Below are 22,555 nucleotides of genomic sequence, written 5' to 3'. Positions count from 1 at the left end.
GCATGTTAATGTGGTTCAACAATAGAAGGAACAGTATTAGTGTTCCTCCTAATTAGTTTACAAAGTGTGTATCATCCAAAGAAAAGCTAAATGCAATACCGGTGGGGTCACTTTGGCTCCAAAAGTTCAAGATGGTGCCAAAACTAGGTTCACTAGTATTGGTAGTCAATGGATGCAAAACGTAACACATTATGCAAAAGGTAGTGTGTGAGGAACCTTACGCTGATGTTTTGAGGTGCAAAGCATGCTGATTTGAACACATGGCATCATACATTTAGCAACCAGGAGCACATGAAGAGGATTTAAACCATCAGACTGATGACAGAAACCACATTGCCTTTCATTTACCTTAAATACCACCTGGATGGGCAAAGCAAATTTCAAGGACAAGCTAATTCCTTTAGCGTAATGCGTCCTAGAAACCATAGATATAAATGTAAATACCACTAATATTCAAGGGAAGAGACGGTGTCGTTATATAAGACACATGAGTACAAAACGCAAGATTCATGACTAATTAGACGTCCTGTCAACACTATCTTAGATTTACTCTACCTCAACATTCAACGTGAGTATTTTCAGAAAAGGAAATTCAGGATTGGGAGTTTCTATGCGATGCTTCCTAAGTATGTAGCTCAACAGCAGTCCCCTCAGCATTTTTGGCTGTTACTTACCGACAACTTCACGGATTGGAACGGCCTGGGTGAACACGCCAGGTTCACTGCGGCCGCTGGGGTTTACAGCCATCACACGCACCAGTACCATATCACCTGCAGTCAGGTCTTTGATGCAGTAGCGGTTGGCTAGGGTCAACTCCTCATTTGCAACTAACCAGTCTGTTGCTGCAGAGACAGCAAAGTTGAATTGTGTTAGAAAACTAATTAACATATTTTCAATTCACTTACTCTCATGCGTATGCTTTGGTTTTATTGCCCGTCGGCAAGTGTTTACAAACAACATAGAGAGGATCACAGCAAACCGGATGAAATGTCAGGAGGCGTGCTTTCATTTGGACAAGTGATCACTTCTAAAAGTGGTGCCAGGAGCTAGCCCACAAATGACTGCCTGCTGTACACAGCTCTTGTGCGGCTATGAGTCATCTGACCTTATGACACCCAAAAGACAGGTGCAGCACAGAATGTGTCGGAAGGCTTACTTCCATCCTTGCAATACTCAATGGTGTATCCATCCAGTCCAGAGTGTCCAATGGTCTCCGGCGTCTTCCATTTGATGGTGAGGCTTGAGTCGTTAACATCTTCTACAGACACTTCCAGTGGAGCACTAGTGGGAACTACAGGCAGGATCTTAAATGACTTAACAATAATCCACACGTATCATTAAATTTAGTCATGAAGATTTTTTTCCCGGAGAAAACTTTGAGGGATTACATGAAAGGGCAATAGAAAGATTTTAGCGGTATATAACAGTATTTAATTCCCTTGCCTTAAACCTCTTTAATATCATAATAAATGTCCTCTGCCACTACAAGTCAATATGTGACCAACAAAAGATATTGTTGGCATCATAAAATACAATACATTTATCAATGTTACTTGCTCATCATCCTGTGGGATGATAGTATGACATTTAAAACCGGTGACAATTTTTTCAGAGCGGGACAAAGCTCAAAGCAGTCAACAAATCCATGCTCTGTTACCTGCAGGAGGTGGAGGTGTTGGGACTTTGGGTGGCTCCTCAACTGGAGCACTTTCTGCTGGAGCAGCTGTTGATGGAAAAATCAGAGAGTTAGCATTGCCACGGACAAAAGTGGCAGCACTGAGGAACTGGTGACGCAATGTCAATAAAGCAACTGTCATGATAGATAGATAGATAGATAGATAGATAGATAGATAGATAGATAGATAGATAGATGATAGATGAAATTCACTTTATGTTAGTAATATTTTCATTAATAGGTAATTAATTTTGTTGTCCACAGAGGACATTTTCGGACGCTTTGGTTCTCAGATGGATATAATACACAATTTACCGTATTTTTCAGATTATAAAACTGACTCTGAAATTGACTTACCGCTCTTTCTAAAATTGAAAACCCTGAATTGAGCTTGTCTAAGGATTGACATACTATAAGCTTTCACGTAACTTTCTTTCTGTAATACAGCCATGGTGTAGAGATGCAGCCCTTTGTTTACCGTCAGCAGCAGCAGCAGCGTCTGTGGCGACGGGCGCGGCCTCGCAATCAGCAGGTGGTTCAGCAGCTAGCATTCAAAATCCATCAGGTAAGCACATTAATGAGCAGCAGGTTAAGACACTGACATTCTGACATTTTGCAATGAAAAAGACAATTCACTGTTAATCATAAAACGTTTGTTTTTTTGTTTGTTTTTTGGGGTGAACGGGGGGCTAGCAATCAAATTGATTTCAATTCATTTCAATGTTTATTTAAGATAGTGTTTTACATTAAGGTCTGTCACAGACGTGTAAATTGGGCTACTACTGTATTTTGAAAATCCCTTATTTTCCCAGGAAGTGTCGCATATTTTGAAATGCAAATGTATGCGAAAGTATATCCAAATTTCATTTGTAGTGTAATAATGCTCATTGCCATTTCTGTATTATTATTTATTTCACTAACTGCTTCTTTGCTATCACTTTTACCATATTTGTACATATCATATTTGCTGATGATGCTCTATTTTTCTTGTGGTTATTGTTGTGTTTGCTGTTGTTGTTTGTTGGCTCTCTTTCTTATCCCCCTCTTGTACCCACAATTTCCCCGTCTCCCTTTTTTTTGTCTTTCTATCCCCTCCTGCTCCGGCCCGGCTGCATCAAATGATAATATAAATACATTCAATAAAGTCAAACACAAATAAGGCAACAAGAGAAGCATCCCACACTTCTCTTTTATCTCATAGTTCTCTTTTGTAAAGTAAATTTAGACAGCCGATACAAGCATCTACATCAGACCCGGGCAATTATTTTGACTCGGGGGGCCAAATTTAGAGAAAAAAATATGTTCGGGGGCCGGTATATCTGATTTTTAGGAACACTAATACAAAACCTCACAATAATTTCTGATTGAATGCTAAAAACGTTATGACATAATGGAATTTTAAATTTTTCTATGAAGGATAAAAAACGGAATATTGACAAGACATGAATGTCACACCCCCTTTCGATCGACATATTTTACAATGAAGTGAAACGCAACAAAAATGCAACAAATAGTGAAACATGAACACAAAGGGTACAAAATAAACCCACCTAAAATCTGATATTTGCTGAATTTCTCCTGGGGAGCAATAAAGTACTTTCTATCGTATATATATCACTAAGCTTTAGAACTTTGTTGTGAATATCTCCTTCCGCGTCTGTGGAGATGCTTCTCACTCACACTGCTTGGTGCCTCGTCTGAGCTGCTGTGACATAGATCAGTGGTTCTCAAATGGGGGTACGCGTACCACTGGGGCTACTTGAAGGTATCCCAAGGGGTATGTATGCGAGATTTATTTTAAATATTCTAAAAATAAAAACAATTCATAAAATCCTTTATAAATATATTACTTCAACAAAATATGAATGTAAGTTCATAAACTGAAAGGAAATGCAACAATGCAATATTCAGTGTTGACAGCTAGATTTTTTTGTGGACATGTTCCATAAATATTGTTGTTAAAGATTTATTTTTTTGTGAAGAAATGTTTAGAATTAAGTTCATGAATCCAGCTGGATCTCTATTACAATCCCTGAAGAGGGCACTTCAAGTTGATGATTACTTCTGTGTGTAGAAATCTTTATTTACAATTAATCACTTGTTTATTTTTCAACAAGGTTTTAGTTATTTTTATATACATCCATTTGCTACCGCTTATTCCTTTTGGGGTTGCGGGGGGCGCTGGTGCCTATCTCAGCTACAATTGGGCGGAAGGCGGGGTACACCCTGGACAAGTCGCCACCTCATCGCAGGGCTATTTTTATATGTTTTTTTCCCAAATAGTTCAAGAAAGATCACTACAAATGAGTAATATTTTTCACTGTTATACAATTTAATAAATCAGAAACTGATGACATAGTGCTGTACTTTACTTCTTTATCTCTTTTTCTCAACCAAAGATGCTTTACTCTGATTAGGGGGTACTTGAATTAAAAAAAATGTTCACAGAGGGTACATCACTGAAAAAAGGTTGAGAACCACTGATGTATATGACCATAGTAACTAATTAAATGACCATAGCAACTAATTAGATTACCATAGTAACTAGTATATCCTCCATAAGCGCCAATTTCAGGCATTAAAATACAAATCAGATGAAATAAAATACAAAAACATTGTGTATAGTTGAAGACTTACGGTCATTAGAAAACATCACTGCACATCATAATGGCAGCTACACTTTCCATCGTAAAGATCAAAAAAATTATTTGGGAATGTCTGGCGGGCCGGATTGAAAAGCTCAACGGGCTGTATGTGGGCCCCGGGCCTTAATTTGCCCAGGTCGGATCTACAACTTTCAACTATATGATTTGACTGAGAAGCTGGACAGGACAAAAAAAAATAAAAAAACAAGTTTCATAGGTAGGCACTTTGAGAAGATTGGGAAATAATGGTGAAATAGTCGAACATGACACTCGCTATGAAGTCAATAATCACAAAATTATTTTCATGCTTCTAACATTTGTAGCTTGTCGGTTACAGACACCAATAATTGGTGGAGTTGCACTGTTTAAAAGGGCAACATCGTGCTAACTATTAGTAGCTATAGGGCAGGGATGTCCAAACTTTATCCACTGAGGGCACACACAGAAGTATTAAACCATGCGGGGGCCGTTTTGATATTTTTCATTTTCAAACCATAACAAAATATATGGATTCTTTTTTTTTTTTTTTTTTTTTTTTACCTTTAGGACTACCAGGGACCATAGAGGGTCTCTGTCATTAACAAGTTAAAAAAGGGTCAAATTATTATTTAAATTTTTTATGTAACGCTTACAGTAAATCTCGATATCAACTTCAGGTTGATATAAAGTCAAAAAAAAAAAGGATTTATGCCTTTTCAGTCAGACGACTTTGTTTTTTATATATGTAAAACTGAAATACCATATTTCTTTGAATTGCCGCCGGGGTGCTAATTAATTTAAAACCTCTTCTCACCCCTGCGCTTACCAAAGGCATGCGGTAAAAGTAAACATGCGCTAATTATTTTAAAACCTCTTCTCACTCCGGCACTTGCCAAAGGTATGCAGTAAAAATTTGAGTGTGACGTAAGCTTGGACCTTAAATCCTACTGAATAGCTCTTAATCTTCTTCCCTTTATGCGATTTCAAATTACCGGTATTGAAATCAGCCTCCTCCATTTTGAAAATGATGACAGGGGAAGTTTCACTCGTGACGTCACAAGTTTGACCAGGCGGTAACACTGAGCATGCGCTAATTATTTTGGGAAGCGAGTTTGACCCGGCAATGATTCAAGGCAGGCACATACTATATGCCCTGCGGCAATTTAAGCATTCAGAAAGCAATGTTTGATCTTAAGTAATTGGGGCCCTAAAAAGATCTATAATGCAGGACACCATTGATTCAAATGTATTATTATTTCTGAGTAATCACAGTGAAAAAATAAATAAAATCCCACTAAATGTCTTTTGGATCCAAAAGGTCCCCCCACTCATAAAGTGATACATTTTTATTATTATTTGTTTTACTTTCAACACTTAAGTTACGAGATCAACTTCAGATGTATCTGTCGATTTTACTTTTGAACTATTATTTAGTTTTTTCCTTTTATGGAAATTTTTATTGTAGAGAATAAATGATGAAAAAAACACTTATTGAACGGTTTAAAAGAGGAGAAAACACAAACAAAATGAAAATTAAATTTTGTAACATAGTTTATCTTCAATTTCAACTCTTCAAAATTCAACCAAAGAAAATGAAGAGAAAAACCAGCTAATTCGAATCTTTTTGAAAAAATTAAAAAAGAAATTATGGAACATCATTAGTAATTTTTCCTGATTAAGATTAATTTTAGAATTTTGATGACATGTTTTGAATAGGTTAAAATCCAATCTGCACTTTGTTTGTTAGAATATATAACAAATTGGACCAAGCTATATTTCTAACAAAGACAAATCCTCATTTCTTCTAGATTTTCCAGGACAAAAATTTAAAAAGAAATTCAAAAGACTTTAAAATAAGATTTTAAATTTGATTCTACAGATTTTCTAGATTTGACGGAATATTTTTTTTGAATTTTAATCATAATAAGTTTGAAGAAATATTTCACAAATATTCTTCGTGGAAAAAACAGAAGCTAAATTGAAGAATTAAATGAAAATGTATTCATTATTCTTTACAATAAAATAAATAAGTTTACTTCAACATTGATTTAAATTGTCAGGAGAGAAGAGGAAGGAATTTAAAAGGTATATGTGTTTAAAAATCTTTAAATCATTTTTAAGGTTGTATTTTAACTCGAAAATTGTTTTTCTGAAAGTTACAAGAAGCAAAGTAAAAAAAAAAAAATGAATTTATTCAAAAAAAGTGAAGACCAAGTCTTTAAAATATTTTCTTGGATTTTCAAATTCTATTTGAGTGTTGTCTCTCTTAGAATTAAAAATGTCAAGCAAAGCGAGACCAGCTTGCTAGTAAATAAATACAATTTAAAAAAATAGAGGCAGCTCACTGGTAAGTGCTGCTATTTGAGCTAATTCAGAACAGGCTAGCGGGCGACTCATCTGCTCCTTACGGGCTACCTGGCACCGCGTTGGTGACCCCTGCTGTAGGGTGACTAATTCCTACCAGAATCAATTCAAGTGTTGTCAAAACGATGTTTATTCCCATTATTTAAGGATTATTATTACACTTTACCTCGAGCACTTCCTTCCGAGCTGTCCTCAACAGGGGTGGCGGGCGGTGCTGCTCCGCCCTCGGCAGCAATTGTGGCCTCAGCAGGTGTTTCTGCGGACGGAGCTTCCACCGCCGCGGCCTCGGGCTCAGCTGCCTTATCTGCTGCCATCTTGGCGGGGGACTTCTTAATGGGTGCGGGTTTGCCTGGCATGGTGTTGAGGGACAGCCAGTCCTCCGGATGAAAGGAGACTGGAGGCTCCGTGGTGATTTATAAGGGGACGTGATGGTGGAGTTTGGTGGGCTGGGGGACAACTCCACCCACTTCCTCAATTGGATGCATTGATACGAAGGGCGGGAAGATCGATGTGAATATCGGAAGTATCGATACCAAAGGTTGTATCACATTAAGTTGATACCAGTTTGGCGCTATCGACATTTTTTTCAGTTCTCCTGTTTATTTTCACATATGTGTTGGTATTCTTATATTGTTTGAAAGAGTTTTGGGATCCACTGTATCTAATAGTAATTTTTGCAATACAGTGTTGACTTTATTTTGCTTGAACACTTCCATGAAATAAATGACAAGGCTATTTGAATGTTTTTTTTTACAAACCCCGTTTCCATATGATTTGGGAAATTTTGTTAGATGTAATTATAAACGGAATACAATGATTTGCAAATCCTTTTCAACCCATATTCAGTTGAATGCACTACAAAGACAAGATATTTGATGTTCAAATTCATAAACTTTATTTTTTTTTGCAAATAATAATTAACTTAGAATTTCATGGCTGCAACACCTGCCAAAGTAGTTGGGAAAAGGGCATGTTCACCACTCTGTTACATCACCTTTTCTTTTAACAACACCCAAAAAAACGTTTAGGCACTGAGGAAACAAATTGTTGAAGCTTTGACAGTGGATTTCTTTCCCATTTTTGTTTTATGTAGAGCTTCAGTCGTTCAACAGTCCGGGGTCTCCACTGTCGTATTTTACACTTCATAATGCGCCACACATTTTCGATGGGACTGCAGGCGGGCCAGGAGAGTACCCACACTCTTTTTTTACAAAGCCACACTGTTGTAACACTTGTCTTGCTAAAATAAGCAGGGGCGTCCATGATAACCTTGCTTGGATGACAACATATGTTGCTCCAAAACCTGTATGGACCATTCAGCATTAATGGTGCCTTCACAGATGTGTAAGTTACCCATGCCTTGGGCACTAATACACCCCCATACCATCACAGATGCTGGCTTTTGAACTTTGCGCCTATAACAATCCGAATGGTTATTTTCCTCTATGTTCTGGAGGACACCACTTCCTCTGTTTCCAAATATAATTTGAAATGTGGACTCGTCAGACCACAGAACACCTTTCCACTTTGCATCAGTCCAACTTAGTTGAGCTCGGGCCCAGCCAAGCCGGCGGCGTTTCAGGATTTTGTTGATAAATGGGTTTGACTTTGCATAGTAGAGTTTTAACTTGAACTTACAGATGTAGCGACCAACTGTAGTTACTGACAGTGGTTTTATTAAATGTTCCTGAGCCCATGTGGTGATATCCTTTACATGCATATGTCGGTTTTTGATGCAGTACCGCCTGAGGCGGTACTGCAAATAATAATTAACTTAGAATTTCATGGCTGCAACACCTGCCAAAGTAGTTGGGAAAAGGGCATGTTCACCACTCTGTTACATCACCTTTTCTTTTAACAACACCCAAAAAAACGTTTAGGCACTGAGGAAACAAATTGTTGAAGCTTTGACAGTGGATTTCTTTCCCATTTTTGTTTTATGTAGAGCTTCAGTCGTTCAACAGTCCGGGGTCTCCACTGTCGTATTTTACACTTCATAATGCGCCACACATTTTCGATGGGACTGCAGGCGGGCCAGGAGAGTACCCACACTCTTTTTTTACAAAGCCACACTGTTGTAACACTTGTCTTGCTAAAATAAGCAGGGGCGTCCATGATAACCTTGCTTGGATGACAACATATGTTGCTCCAAAACCTGTATGGACCATTCAGCATTAATGGTGCCTTCACAGATGTGTAAGTTACCCATGCCTTGGGCACTAATACACCCCCATACCATCACAGATGCTGGCTTTTGAACTTTGCGCCTATAACAATCCGAATGGTTATTTTCCTCTATGTTCTGGAGGACACCACTTCCTCTGTTTCCAAATATAATTTGAAATGTGGACTCGTCAGACCACAGAACACCTTTCCACTTTGCATCAGTCCAACTTAGTTGAGCTCGGGCCCAGCCAAGCCGGCGGCGTTTCAGGATTTTGTTGATAAATGGGTTTGACTTTGCATAGTAGAGTTTTAACTTGAACTTACAGATGTAGCGACCAACTGTAGTTACTGACAGTGGTTTTATTAAATGTTCCTGAGCCCATGTGGTGATATCCTTTACATGCATATGTCGGTTTTTGATGCAGTACCGCCTGAGGGTTCAAAAGTTCATAATATCATCGCTTACGTACAGTGATTTATCCAGATTCTTTGAACTTTTTGATGATTTTACGGACCGTAGATGGTAAAATCCCTTAATTCCTTGCAATAGCTGAGAAATAATTGAGAAATGTTGTTTTAAAACTGTTCGACAATTTGCTTACAAAGTGGTGACCCTCCCCCCATCCTTGTTTGTGAATGAATTAGCATTTCATGGAAGCTGTCTTTTATACCCAATCATGGCACCCACCTGTTCCCAATTAGCCTGCACACCTGTGGGATGTTCCATATAAGTGTTTGATGAGCATTCATCAACTTTACCAGTATTTATTGCTACCTTTCCCAACTTCTTTGTCACGTGTAGCTGGCATCAAATTCTAAAGTTATTGATTATTTGCAACACAAAAAAATGTTTATCAGTTTGAACATCAAATATGTTGTCTTTGTAGCATATTCAACAGAATACGGGTTGAAAACGATTTGCAAATCATTGTATTCCATTTATATTTACATCTACCACCATTTCCCAACTCATATAGAAACGGGGTATGTACATTGTCCTGTTTTATGCTGATTATAAACATGGTCATCAAATTAAAGAGAAATCAAAACATTTTAATTTTCAAGTAAATAGTATTAGTATTGGCAATATTGGTCCATGTGTGTATGTTTATGAATGGGTGAATGTGGAAATAGTGTCAAAGCGCTTTGAGTACCTTGAAGGTAGAAAAGCGCTATACAAGTATAACCATGAATTGATGAACGTGGACCCCGACTTAAACAAGTTGAAAAACTCATTGGGGTGTTACCATTTAGTGGTCAACTGCACGGAATATGTACTGAACTGTGCAATATACTAATAAAAGTTTCAATCAATCAATCAAACCCATTTACCATTTATTAAACGAGGCAGCCACTGGGAATGGTAAATGAGTTGTACTTGTATAGCGTTTTTTTACCTTCAAGGTACTTTTTTAAGGAGCCCAAAGCGCTTTGACCGTATTTCCACTTTCACCCATTCACACACACATTCACACACTGATGACAGGAGTTGCCATGCAAGGCGCTAACCAGGTCCCATCAGGAGCAAGGGTGAAGTGTCTTGCTCAAAGACACGACGGACATGACAAGGATGGTAGAAGGTGGAGAATGATCCAGGAACCCTCAGATTGCTGGCACGGCCACTCTCCCAAATAATCCACGTCGTCCCGGGAAGCAGCTCTGAACAACACAGGTTTTCCTTAACATGTTTTTGATCTTGGCACTACAATGTTATCCATCAGTCAGTTGTCTAATGCAGTGGTTCTGAAATGGGGGTACATGTACACGTGGGGGTACTTGAAGGTACGCCAAGGGGTACGTGATATATATTTTTTTAATATTCGAAAAATAGAAACAGTTCAAAAATCCTTTATAAATATATTTATTGAATGATACTTCAACAAAATATGAATGTAAGTTCATAAACTGTGTGAAGAAATACAACCATGCAATATTCAGTGTTCACAGCTACATTTTTTGTGGACATGTTCCATAAATATTGATGTTAAAAATGATTTTTTTTGTGAAGAAATGATTGGCAACACTAAATTGGTCCTAGTGTGTGAATGTGAGTGTGAATGTTGTCTGTATATCTGTGTTGGCCCTGTCATGAGGTGGCGACTTGTTCAGGATGTAATGCCTTCCACCTGATTGTAGCTGAGATAGGCACCAGCAACCCCCGCGACCCTAAAGGGAATAAGCGGTAGAAAATGGATGGATGGATGTTTAGTATTAAGTTCATGAATCCAGATGGATCTCTATTACAATCTCCAAAGAGGGCGCTTTAAATTGAAGATTACTTCTATGTGTTGAAATCTTTACTTATAATTGAATCACTTGTTTATTTTTCAACAAGTTTTTAGTTATTTTTATATATTCTTTTTTCAAATAGTGCAAGAAAGACCACTACAAATGAGCAATATTTTGCACTGTTATACAATTTAATAAATCAGAAATTGATGACATATTGCTGTATTTTACTTCTTTAACTCTTTTTTTCCAACCCAAAATGCTTTGCTCTGATTAGGGGGTACTTGAATTAAAAAAAAATGTTCACTGAAAAAAGGTTGAGAACCACTGGTCTAATGGACCGTCTGTGCCAGGTACAATCAACAAAAACAATATTTTAGAGTTTAAGCTTTTTGGCCTATGATAGTATATAAAAAACACAAGCTGTTTTTTTTAGTAAGTGCTTATCAAATAACCACAAGAGATCGTGATGCATACTGTAAATATTAGTCCAAAATGGACAATTAGGTTCACTTTTAAACTATTCTTTTAAAACCTGAATGCAGGCAATTTTTTTAGCCTAAGCTTTTATGTTGGCACATCCATGGTTAATACAAAATAAATCAACCTATCACTGCAATCCTTTAACAATGTAAATGTTGTGTGGGTTGTATCCGGGTTCCTGCCACATCCCCCAAAACCTGCAAGATAGGCTAAATGCCTATGTGGCCTGTAATTGACTGATGACTGGACCAATGTGTTTTCCCCCAAAGACAGCTAGGTTAGGGTCCTGCTAATGTACCACCAACAGCATTCTCGTTGGATTTCTACTAAAAGTGCTTTTAGTAGTGATAGGTCAGGGGTAGGGAACCTATGGCTCTAGAGCCAGATGTGGCTCTTTTGATAACTGCATCTGGCTCTCAGATTAATCTTAGTTGACATTGCTTAACACGATAAGTAATGAATAATTCCACTGGTAATCACAGTTTTGATTGATTGATTGAAACTTTTATTAGTAGATTGCACAGTACAGTACATATTCCGTACAATTGACCACTAAATGGTAACACCCGATTCAATTTTTCAACTTGTCTAAGTCGGGGTCCACGTAAATTAATTCATGGTACATGTTAAAGTGTTAAAAACAACGTTGAAAATATAAAACCTTCTCATGCATTTTAATCCATCCATCCGTTTCTACCCCACCAGTTCAAAAAGTCGAATTCAGAAGTATTTTGATCATTATTGGTTAGCTTCAGAACAACAATGTTATTAAAAAGAATAAGAGACTTATTATGCTCTAAAAATGTTGGTCTTGCTTAAAAATGCAGGCATTTAGTTGTCCATCCACCCATCCATTTTCTACCGCTTATTCCCTTTCGGGGTCGCGGGGGTGCTGGCGCCTATCTCAGCTACAATCAGGCGGAAGGCAGGGTACACCCTGGACAAGTCGCCTCCTCATCGCAGGGCCAACACAGATAGACAGACAACATTCACACTCACATTCACACACTAGGGACCATTTAGTGTTGCCAATCAACCTATCCCAGGTGCATGTCTTTGGAGGTGGGAGGAAGACGGAGTACCCGGAGGGAACCCACGCAGTCACGGGGAGGACATTTAAACTCCACACAGAAAGATCCCGAGCCCGGGATTGAACCCGGGACTGCAGGAACTTCGTATTGTGAGGCAGACGCACTAACCCCTCTGCCACCGTGAAGTTGTATTCGGTGTTAAAAAATATTATATGGCTCTCACAGAAATCCATTTTAAAATATTTGGTTTTCATGACTCTCTCAGCCAAAAAGGTTCCCGACCCCTGTGATAGGTTAAGGATGCCAAAGTGAATGTATGGCACACTGACTAGCCGTATTGATACTGCACTGCTCCTGTGTTGGTGTTTCATAAGTCTGCCACCATCTACTGGATTAAACAAGGCATTACATTTTACCTGCAAATAAAACTAAAAGTTATAAAATAAAATATATATATATGTGTATATATATATATATATATATATATATATATATAATACAGGCCAAAAGTTTAGACACACCTTCTAATTCAATGCATTTTATTTATTTTCATGACTATTTACATTGTAGATTTTCACTGAAGATATAAACTATGAATGAACACATGTGGAGTTATGTACTTAACCAAAAAAGTGAAATAACTGAGAACATGTTTTATATTCCAGTTCTTTCAGGATAGCCACTCTTTGCTCTGGTTACTGCTTTGCACACTCTTGGCCTTCTCTCGATGAGCTTAAGAGATAGTCACCTGAAAGGGTTTTCACTTCACAAGTGTCATAGATGGGATGCCTTCAGTGACAATCTACAATGTAAATAGTCATGAAAATTTAAATAAAAACATTGAAATTAGAAGTTTGGGGGATCCCTCACATCACCAGGTATTAAGCACTGCAGGAATTCATTACACCCCCCTTTGACCCCGACGGGACAAGCGGTAGAAAATGAATGGATGGATGGAAGGAATTCATTGCTTTATTTTTCAACAACTTCTTGCTTTGAATATACGAAAACAAACAAGTTTTTGGGCTGAAAAAATATTACAAGTAAGTTACGTGAATGTGAGTGTGAATGTTGTCTGTCTATCTGTGTGTGTCCTGTGATGAGGTGGCGACTTGTCCACGGTGTACCCCACCTTCCGCCCGAATGCAAGTGAGATAGGCTCCAGCACCCCTCACGACCCTGACAGGGACAAACGGTAGAAAATGGATGGATGGATGGATGGACGGGAAATTATAACAAAAATGCTAACATGCAAAAACACTGCTTTATACTCTACATCACTGCATGTCGTAGATAGACTCCATCCATTTTCTACCGCTTTTCCCTTTTGGGGTCCCGGGGAGTGCTGGAGCCTATCTCAGCTGCATATACTGTTACCATGTAAATATTTCTCCTATTGGCTGTGAGCTGTATGGCATTTTCATGATACCGTCTGATTAGTTAAATTGTTAATGGCAATAATAGATTATTACAAATAAATAAATAAAATATTACCACTACAATCTGATTACCTGTCAGTCCATGATTGCATTTGATAGACAAAAATAATCCAATATTGTGTGTACTCAAATGAGTCCCGTAATGACAGTATTTGAGTCCAGTACATTGTGGAAATGGATAATAAAGCCCAAAAATTATGGTTTAAATAACTTTTAAACATTTAATGTATTATTGTAATTAGTTTAAATGTATATTTACAGCATTGCTCTTTCCCAGGCTCGAAGTCTTTCTGTGTGGAGTTTGCATGTTTGCCCCATGGCTTATTGATCTAATTGTGAGACTTGGTTGGCATAGCGATGCCGGATTTGTTCTTCCAGGGATGTGTCGGGCAAGAACACAGCGTAAGGTAAGAAATTAAGATTTATTAAACTCGAAAACAGGCTAGGAACAGAAACATTGGTGCTAAGCAGAAAAGGCAAACAAAAAGAGCTAGCATGGGAGCTAGGGAAACAAACAGAAACACTATACTTGGCACAAAGGCACAAAAAGGGAAAACAAAAACAACTAGCATGAAAGCTAGGGAAAAATACAACGTAGCGCGAAAGCTAGTGGGTAAAGAATGGAAAGCAGTCGTCTTCTGTTGCGTGAAAGCAAATTAGGATCCAAGACCGGAAGAACAAAACGGGCAGGCTTAAATAAGGCAGTAATCAATAGTAACAGGTGTGCGTAAACTGAGAGTAGCAGGTGGAAACAATATGCAACCATGGTGACACAGCAAAACAGGAAATAAGGAGGTCAAACTACAAAATGTGATAGAAAAAAGGAACAAAGCAACAATATGGTATGATCCGAGCATCGGATCATAACACTAATCCTGTATATAAATGGATTTGTTTTAAATGTTAACATGTATTTGGGGTCCTAAAATGGTCAAGTGACATCAGCAGACAACCAAGACACAAGAGCCAATGAAGAATGGCATGACTTTATTGTGTCCATAGCTCAATGTTAGACATGAGATGCGTTTACAGAGACATGCCTTACAAACGTTACCCGACCTACTTAAAAGTCAAGTGCTCCTTCTTCCTTCTGGAGAAAGACAATCATAAACAATCACATTATATTTTCTGCATTCAAGAGCATTTTTCTTTACATTTCCATCCTGTTTAGTGATTGCTGTCGCAGACGCAGATGGCTATTTACAGTGTTTATAACAGTGACTTCATGTACAAAAGAGAAATAAATCTTTACAAATATTTGCATAAGGAACAAAGGTGTCTTGGAGGAGGAAAATAACAAAATAAAAGTTAAAAAAAACAACAAAAACTTAAAGAGGTCCAATTAAAGTAAAAGCTTTGGGATACCATAGGAAATACTTGCATCATTATTTAATATCAAACATCTGCAATGTTAGCATATCTTGAACTACACGCACTCATCAAATCATTCACATTTTAGCAGCCCTTCCACCTGACAACCAACCAAAGGTCCAAACCCTCTGCTATAATCTGGGATTAGGTCAAAAGAGGGATACATACAATTAAATCGAGGCCTCAGGAGTGGTGGATTCAAGCAGCTCAAAGACAGCTGCAGGCCAGTTGGGGTTTCAGGCACAGATAAACATAGGCATCATGTCTCTACTAAATATTAGCACCTGAAGTTTAAGATTCTACCAACTGCTTCCTTCTTGTGTATGCGACAGTCGAGATGCAAGCTCATCCTAAAGAAAGTGGAGGTTATTCCAGTGGCTAATCTGGAGGAAAAATACATGTTGTTGAAGGTATAAAGAGAAGGGACGGTAAGGAAGGAAAGCACTTGTTGTGCAGGTTCTTAACAACAAAGCAGCAACAGCGGAAGCACTAGTTGGTTTCGTTACTCCATGGTGTGTTAGGTACGTTATTTGCCATACATTGATGATTAAAAGAGATGAGTCAGTATAAAAATCCTAAAAAAAAAATCAAGATTTCCACAGAATCCTCATCAATCACAAAAAAGGTTTCAAAATGTCAACAAGAAGTGTCTGTTATAGTAGATTAAATAAACAAGCACTTCTTTGTTTTCTCAGTTACAATCCAGGATCAGGGTGATGCATCACTGCAAGTGTAGCACTGCGGAGTGTGAGGCGATTCCCCCGATAAACTGAATAACTGCAAGATTCTCCTTTGACAAGTGATGCATCTCCTCAAGTCCAGTTATCACAAATAGGAAATAAAGTGCAATTTTGGCTGCTGTTGGGTAAATGTCCATCATCATTGAATTAAGTAAGCACCCATGGTTGGAAGATGGGAAGACAATGATGGATAGAATGTTTAGAATAATCAGGTTGCTCCAGGACCAAACTTCTCAGATTGACCAATCCGATTTAGAGTGTCGCTTGCAGGGTCGGATCCAGGCTGCCTTCTCGCTCAGGTGACTCGATGCTGTTTGCTGACTCCTGGAGCTTCAGAAGCATGATCATCTTTTCAACAAGAAGAAGATGAACGGAGTGAAAAATCTTTTCACAGGCACACACTTGACATGAACACAAAGAACACTCACCAGTGGATCAGAATCTAGTGTGCTAGGAGCAGGCGTGTCTTTGGCGGGCTTCTTCTCTTCACTTAGCAGACCTATGCTGGGAGGAGGTAGGTGGAAGAGTTTGGACTGGTCCTGCTGTGCATTGGGCCAAGGGAGGGTTCCTCTCACCCACTCCACCGGATCCTCCCACACTGCCTTGGGACCGTGCACCTGAACAAAAAAACACGTAAAATTGTGTGGTTGTTTCCACAGGTGCATGTTAGGAATGTGAAATTGGCCCATTTTCGTGAAAATTACTTCATAGCCATTGCTGGTTAATGTCTTTCAATGCCTCTGGTGGCTAGTATTGTATTTATTTTCAGTCACCCGTTTGACAAAATATCAGCTAGTTATGTGTGTCCATACACAGTGTGGAGTAGCTCCCCTAAATCAATAAAAAACACTTCCATAATATCATCAAAAGTTTCAGAGAATCTGGAGAAATCACTCCACGTAAGCGGCATGGCCGGAAACCAACATTGAATGACCGTGACCTTCGATCCCTCAGACGGCACTGTATCAAAAATCAACATCAATCTCTAAAAGATATCACCACATGGGCTTAGGAACACTTCAGAAAACCACTGTCACTAAATACAGTTCGTCGCTACATCTGTAAGTGCAAGTTAAAGCTCTACTATGCAAAGCGAAAGCCATTTATCAACAACATCCAGAAACGTCACCGGCTTCTCTGGGCCCGAGGTCATCTAAGATGGACTGATGCAAAGTGGAAAAGTGTTCTGTGGTCTGACGAGTCCACATTTTAAATTGGTTTACGAAATATTCGACATCGTGTCATCCGTGTCAAAGGGGAAGCGAACCATCCAGACTGTTATTGACGCAAAGTTCAAAAGCCAGCATCTGTGATGGTATGGGGGTGCATTAGTGCCAAAGGCATGGGTAACTTACACATCTGTGAAGGCACCATTAATGCTGAAAGGTACATACAGGTTTTGGAACAACATATGCTGCCATCCAAGCGCCGTCTTTTTCATGGACGCCCCTGCTTATTTCAGCAAGACAATGCCAAACCACATTCAGCACGTGTTACAACAGCGTGGCTTCATAAAAAAAGACTGCGGGAACTTTCCTGGCCCGCCTGCAGTCCAGACCTGTCTCCCACCGAAAATGTGTGGCGCATTATGATCGTAAAATAAGACAGCGGAGACTGTTGAACGAGTGAAGCTCTACATAAAACAAGAATGGGAAAGAATTCCACTTTCAAAGCTTCTACAATTAGTTTCCAAACGTTTATTGAGTGTTGTTAAAAGAAAAGGTGATGTAACACAGTGGTGAACATGCGCTTTCCCAACTGTGTTGCAGCCATGAAATTCTAAGTACATTTTTATTTGCAAAAAAAAAATTAAGTTTATGAGTTTGAACATTAAATATCTTGTCTTTGTAGTGCATTCAATTGAATATAGGTTGAAAAGGATTTGCAAATCATTGTATTCTGTTTATATTTACATCTAACACATCTTCCCAACTCATATGGAAACGGGGTTTGTATATACTGTGTATATATATATATATATATATATATATATGTATATATATATATATATATATAGACACACATACTGTATATATATACATACACAAACATGTATGTATATATATCTGTGTATATATATTTATATACATACACACAGATACACATACTGTATATATATTTACACAGAAATGCATGTGTGTATATATCTGTGTATATATATATATATATTTATAAATATACAGTATGTGTGTGTACACTATATTATATATATTTATATAAATATACATACAAATTTGAACATACATACACACAATTTATATTAATAAAATATATATATTTACAGTTCTTAAGTCAGTTTACTTATGTGGATATTAAATATATGTGTCATCCATCCATCCATTTTCTACCGCTTATTCCCTTTTTTTGGGGTCGCTGGCGCCTATCTCAGCTACAATCGGGCGGAAGGCGGGCTACACCCTGGACAAGTCGCCACCTCATCGCAGAGCCAACACAGATAGACAGACAACATTCACAGTCATGTAATAAATAAGCGTCTAAATAAATTTGATATCGAAATACATATAAACTACAGCTGTAATGCATTAAGTCTGCATATCAATTTCACACCAAATTGAAGGGGGAAGTTTGCCAAACATGTGAAAATACAGTATTACCTGCAGCAAAGCCATATTTCCAAGGGTAATCGGCAATACACTGCTTTATGGATGCGCGCGCGCACAAACACATAGACACGCATACACTAATACACACATTACAACAATTTTTTTCGCCACGCAGCATAGCGTCAATTGTGACATAGGAACAATCATTTGTACCGAAATAACACTTCAGTTTGCATTGATTAACACAAGCTACATTGGACTGGACAGCAACACTTAACTTCAGCTACTTAACTTTAACAACCCCCACCACCTCGGACCCTAATGACAATGCAATATGAAATATAAAGGATAAAACATTGATTATTAAGAGAATGTTGTCAGGCTGGCCCCTGACAAATGTGAGAGTTCGATTCCAACCATGTTACTTTGCCTGACGACCTTCTTAATGTTTTGTGATAAATCAGAATTATCAAGCAGCAAAATTCTCCAAACATGAGGAAGTGTGGATGGAGTGACCATCCATCATACACTGTAGGGGATTTATGTTTGTGTATTTTAAAATTTCATATTGTGCTTGAACGTGTTTTGTTATATCTACAAATTTCAATGAGCAGGAGGTGTGTTATGTGCGATCGTGTGTTGACTTTTATTTTCTAAAGTCAATCTGTACAGCAGAAATGATCATCTACATCAGGGGTGCCCATTACGTGCATCGCGAGCTACCAGTCGACCGCGGGGGGGGTGTCAGTCGATCTCCAGCCAGGCTTTCAAAAAAAATAGACCTAAAAATTAGTGATCAACAATCTTCACCAAGACGTCACTTAAATGACATTCACGGTACCGGAGGGTCTTGTGAGATGACGCTGGCTGCTGCAAGATCATTATTATGAAAATATGACCGAGAGGAAGGCGAGAAACACTTTTTATTTCAACAGACTCTCGCGCCGTACCTTCCGTCAAAACTGTAAAGGCCGACTGCACATTTCCTATCTTCACAATAAAAGCCCTGCTTCATGCTGCCTGCGCTAACTAAATACAGAGTCTCGGAAAACTGGCGTGCACAAGCGATCCCTCAGAAAGCTGGCGTGCACATCGCTTGTGCACACCAGCTTTCCGAGACTCTTATTTTGTTAGCGCAGGCAGCATGAAGCAGGGCTTTTATTGTGAAGATAGGAAATGTGCAGTCGGCCTTTAGAGTTTTGACGGAAGGGACGGCGCGAAAGTCTGTTGAAATAAAAAGTGTTTCTCGCCTTCCTCTCTGTCATTTTTTCATAATAATGAACTGGCAGCAGCCAGCGTCATCTCACAAGACCCTCGGGTGCCGTGAATGTCAATCAAGCAAGCTACGGAATTTGCCGCCAATGTTTTTCTTGTAAATTGTATGGAAGCTGGATGAATTAGATGCCAAAAACCAACCACGTTCATGTGGTATTGTACAGAAAGGACAACTTTTTTTCTCCTCCATTTGAAAATGTGGGCGTTATCATCATTACTGTCTGATTCCAATCAATGCAAGTCATCAGAATCAGGTAATACACCAACTTATATTCTTGTCTTTGTGAAAGAAATACATCTATATGTGTTACACATGCTTGTATTATCATTAAACACATTTAACTTGTTTACAAAAATGTCTCTTTCATAAATAAATAAATATAAATGATATATATAAATGAGGTAGATCCCCTCGAGTTGGTCAATTGAAAAGTAGCTCGCCTGCAGAAAAAGTGTGGGCACCCCTGATCTACATCAACAATTTGATTTGAGTGGCTTGACAGGACAGAAACAAGTAATTGTAATTATATTTATTAAATATAATTTTTTTAATCGATGAAAAATCGTTATAAAAAAAGAACAATAAGAACAATTTTTTTGACACTCCAATTGGTTATAGTTTATGTATAAAATGAGTGGGAAAAGTTGTTTGGCTTGGGTCATACACATTTATTGATGTGCTCAGTAAAACTTCTGGGCATTGACTATTAGCTTTGTCTTGACGTAGGAGGCGGACGGATCGATCCATAAGTTGGTGGTGTCGGTACCAATGGCAGCATCAGTTCATGATTGATACTAGAGTCATTTGATCGATATTTTTTGTCTCTAACATTTATTAGTTTAGTTTTACTAAGGTTACAAATTCAGGGAATGATTATTGGTATACAGGCAATATACTTTGAGGGCAAAAACTAAAGGATTAGTACCGGAATCAGCAGCATAAAATCCTGATTGAAATCTTTATTGCATGTGTGAGTGTGTTCACCTTGACCCCATCCTTGGATCCCTCCTGCAGATACGGTATGATGGAATGGTTCCACAGGTCAATGAACCACTTTCTGAACTCTGCCACTGACACAGGGCATGACAGGAAGAAGCAAGGTCCTGATGAAAGTGAAACTTCCTGTTACGTTTTGTTTCCGACAACCATTCAGGTTATTCCTACCTCTCCGGATCATTTCACATTTCTCACCTATGAGGAAATCAGAAGTGCTGTGTTTCTCCAGAAATGTGTGGAGGTGGTACCAAAGCTGCGGGACCCAGTCCAGAGCGCAGAGGAGTGCCTGGTGCTGCTCCGCATCGTGCTCCTGCTTCTGGTAGGCTTCCACAACTTTACGGTGCAGGTACCTCAGCAGGAAGCCATTAGCCGGTTCCACATTGTTAGAGAACGTTACCATCCTGTGAATGTGAGGGCAGCTTCTGTTTAGTTTTTTAATCACTAGGTGGTAAATTTACTGTGTGCTCTGGTTTGGTGCCCACCTGAAGCTAAGGTGCAGTCCATGGTTAGATGACATCTTCACAGGTTGGTTGGTGGTTCCAATGAGGTAAGGACTGAAAGAGCCCCATATTGTCATTGTGTTATCTTCCAAGTTGTCCGTTATTTCAAATGATAAAGACAGAAACTCACCATTTATGGTACTTGCAGGTGAGGGCTCCATTGATGAGCTCGGTGACGGCGCCCGCATTGCTGATGTCATCGATAATAACTACCAGCGGCAGGTCACCGCCGCTCTGTCTGTCGATCTGATTGGCAACATTGGACAGATACAGCTGCAAATCCTGTGTGAAGAAATGATTGTCAATGTAATTATACTTTCTTATGTGAGCGTACCGTCGATCCACATTTAAATATGTGCGACCTTTTGAGACTGACGATGCATGTTGAAGGTGACAATGGCGCCGCATCCAACGAAACCGGGCTCATGATCCGCCACGGTCGAGTCGTTGCGGATGCGCTGCAGGAGGTAGTGCGCCAGGCGCTGAGCCAAGTAAGTCTTCCCAGTCCCGCTGGGGCCAGAGAGAACCAGACGCCTGTGTTTTAGGAGCAGGCTGATGTAGTGCAGCATCATCGGCTTTGGAATAAGGGTCTCAAACACCAGGGAGTCCACACTTTGTTCTCTGAGACCTAACGAGGCACAGTAGAAAAAAGCACTGAAATGAGCATTGCTTACATCAGGGGTCACCAACGCGGTGCCCGCGGGCACCAGGTAGCCCGTAAGGACCAGATGAGTAGCCCGCTAGCCTGTTCTGTATTAGCTCAAATAGCAGCACTTACCAGTGAGCTGCCTCTATTTTTTAAATTGTGTTTATCTACTAGCAAGCTGGTCTCGCTTTGCTCGACATTTTTAATTCTAAGAGGGACAAAACTCAAATAGAATTTGAAAATCCAAGAAAATCTTTTAAAGACCTGGTCTTCACTTGTTTAAATAAATTCATATTTTTTTTTTACTTTGCTTCTTATAACCTTCAGAAAGACAATTTTTAAGAAAAAATACAACCTTAAAAATGGTTTTAGGATTTTTAAACACATATACCTTTTTATTTTTTAAATTCCTTCCTCTTCTTTCCTGACAATTTAAATCAATGTTGAAGTA

General features: G+C 38.8%; 2 protein-coding genes across 10 annotated transcripts in view; both read right to left on the bottom strand.

Annotated features, from left to right (window-relative positions):
- mybpha (myosin binding protein Ha) overlaps positions 1 to 7,109 on the bottom strand; it is a 31,061-nt gene extending 23,952 nt beyond the window's left edge. The window contains exons 1-5 of one of the 4 annotated variants that reach the window (XR_009807269.1): positions 6,830 to 7,109; positions 2,154 to 2,219; positions 1,658 to 1,723; positions 1,157 to 1,291; positions 675 to 842 (exon numbers count right to left, since the gene is read on the bottom strand). Coding sequence is in view for 3 of the 4 variants with exons in the window: in XM_061904535.1 (XP_061760519.1) it covers positions 675 to 842; positions 1,157 to 1,291; positions 1,658 to 1,723; positions 2,154 to 2,219; positions 6,830 to 7,019 (625 nt within the window). In the remaining variant the exon portion in view is untranslated. The remainder of the gene's footprint in view (positions 1 to 674; positions 843 to 1,156; positions 1,292 to 1,657; positions 1,724 to 2,153; positions 2,220 to 6,829) is intronic. The other 3 variants (XM_061904535.1, XM_061904534.1, XM_061904537.1) reach the window with 3 other exon arrangements.
- A 7,869-nt stretch (positions 7,110 to 14,978) lies between these two features.
- The window catches only part of LOC133555074 (neuron navigator 1-like), a 190,775-nt gene continuing 183,198 nt past the window's right edge, over positions 14,979 to 22,555 (bottom strand). For all 6 annotated transcript variants that reach the window (XM_061904528.1, XM_061904529.1, XM_061904530.1 and 3 more), the window contains 7 exons: positions 21,821 to 22,086; positions 21,589 to 21,740; positions 21,441 to 21,512; positions 21,154 to 21,359; positions 20,947 to 21,065; positions 16,551 to 16,739; positions 14,979 to 16,470 (listed from right to left, as the gene is read on the bottom strand). In XM_061904528.1, the coding sequence (XP_061760512.1) occupies positions 16,375 to 16,470; positions 16,551 to 16,739; positions 20,947 to 21,065; positions 21,154 to 21,359; positions 21,441 to 21,512; positions 21,589 to 21,740; positions 21,821 to 22,086 (1,100 nt within the window). In that variant the 3' untranslated portion in view covers positions 14,979 to 16,374. The remainder of the gene's footprint in view (positions 16,471 to 16,550; positions 16,740 to 20,946; positions 21,066 to 21,153; positions 21,360 to 21,440; positions 21,513 to 21,588; positions 21,741 to 21,820; positions 22,087 to 22,555) is intronic.

The sequence above is a fragment of the Nerophis ophidion genome, linkage group LG06 (genome assembly GCF_033978795.1).
Source record: "Nerophis ophidion isolate RoL-2023_Sa linkage group LG06, RoL_Noph_v1.0, whole genome shotgun sequence".
Classification (NCBI taxonomy): domain Eukaryota; kingdom Metazoa; phylum Chordata; class Actinopteri; order Syngnathiformes; family Syngnathidae; genus Nerophis; species Nerophis ophidion.
The sequence above is the reverse complement of the archived record's forward strand: the minus strand, read 5'-3'. Positions and strand labels throughout refer to the sequence as shown.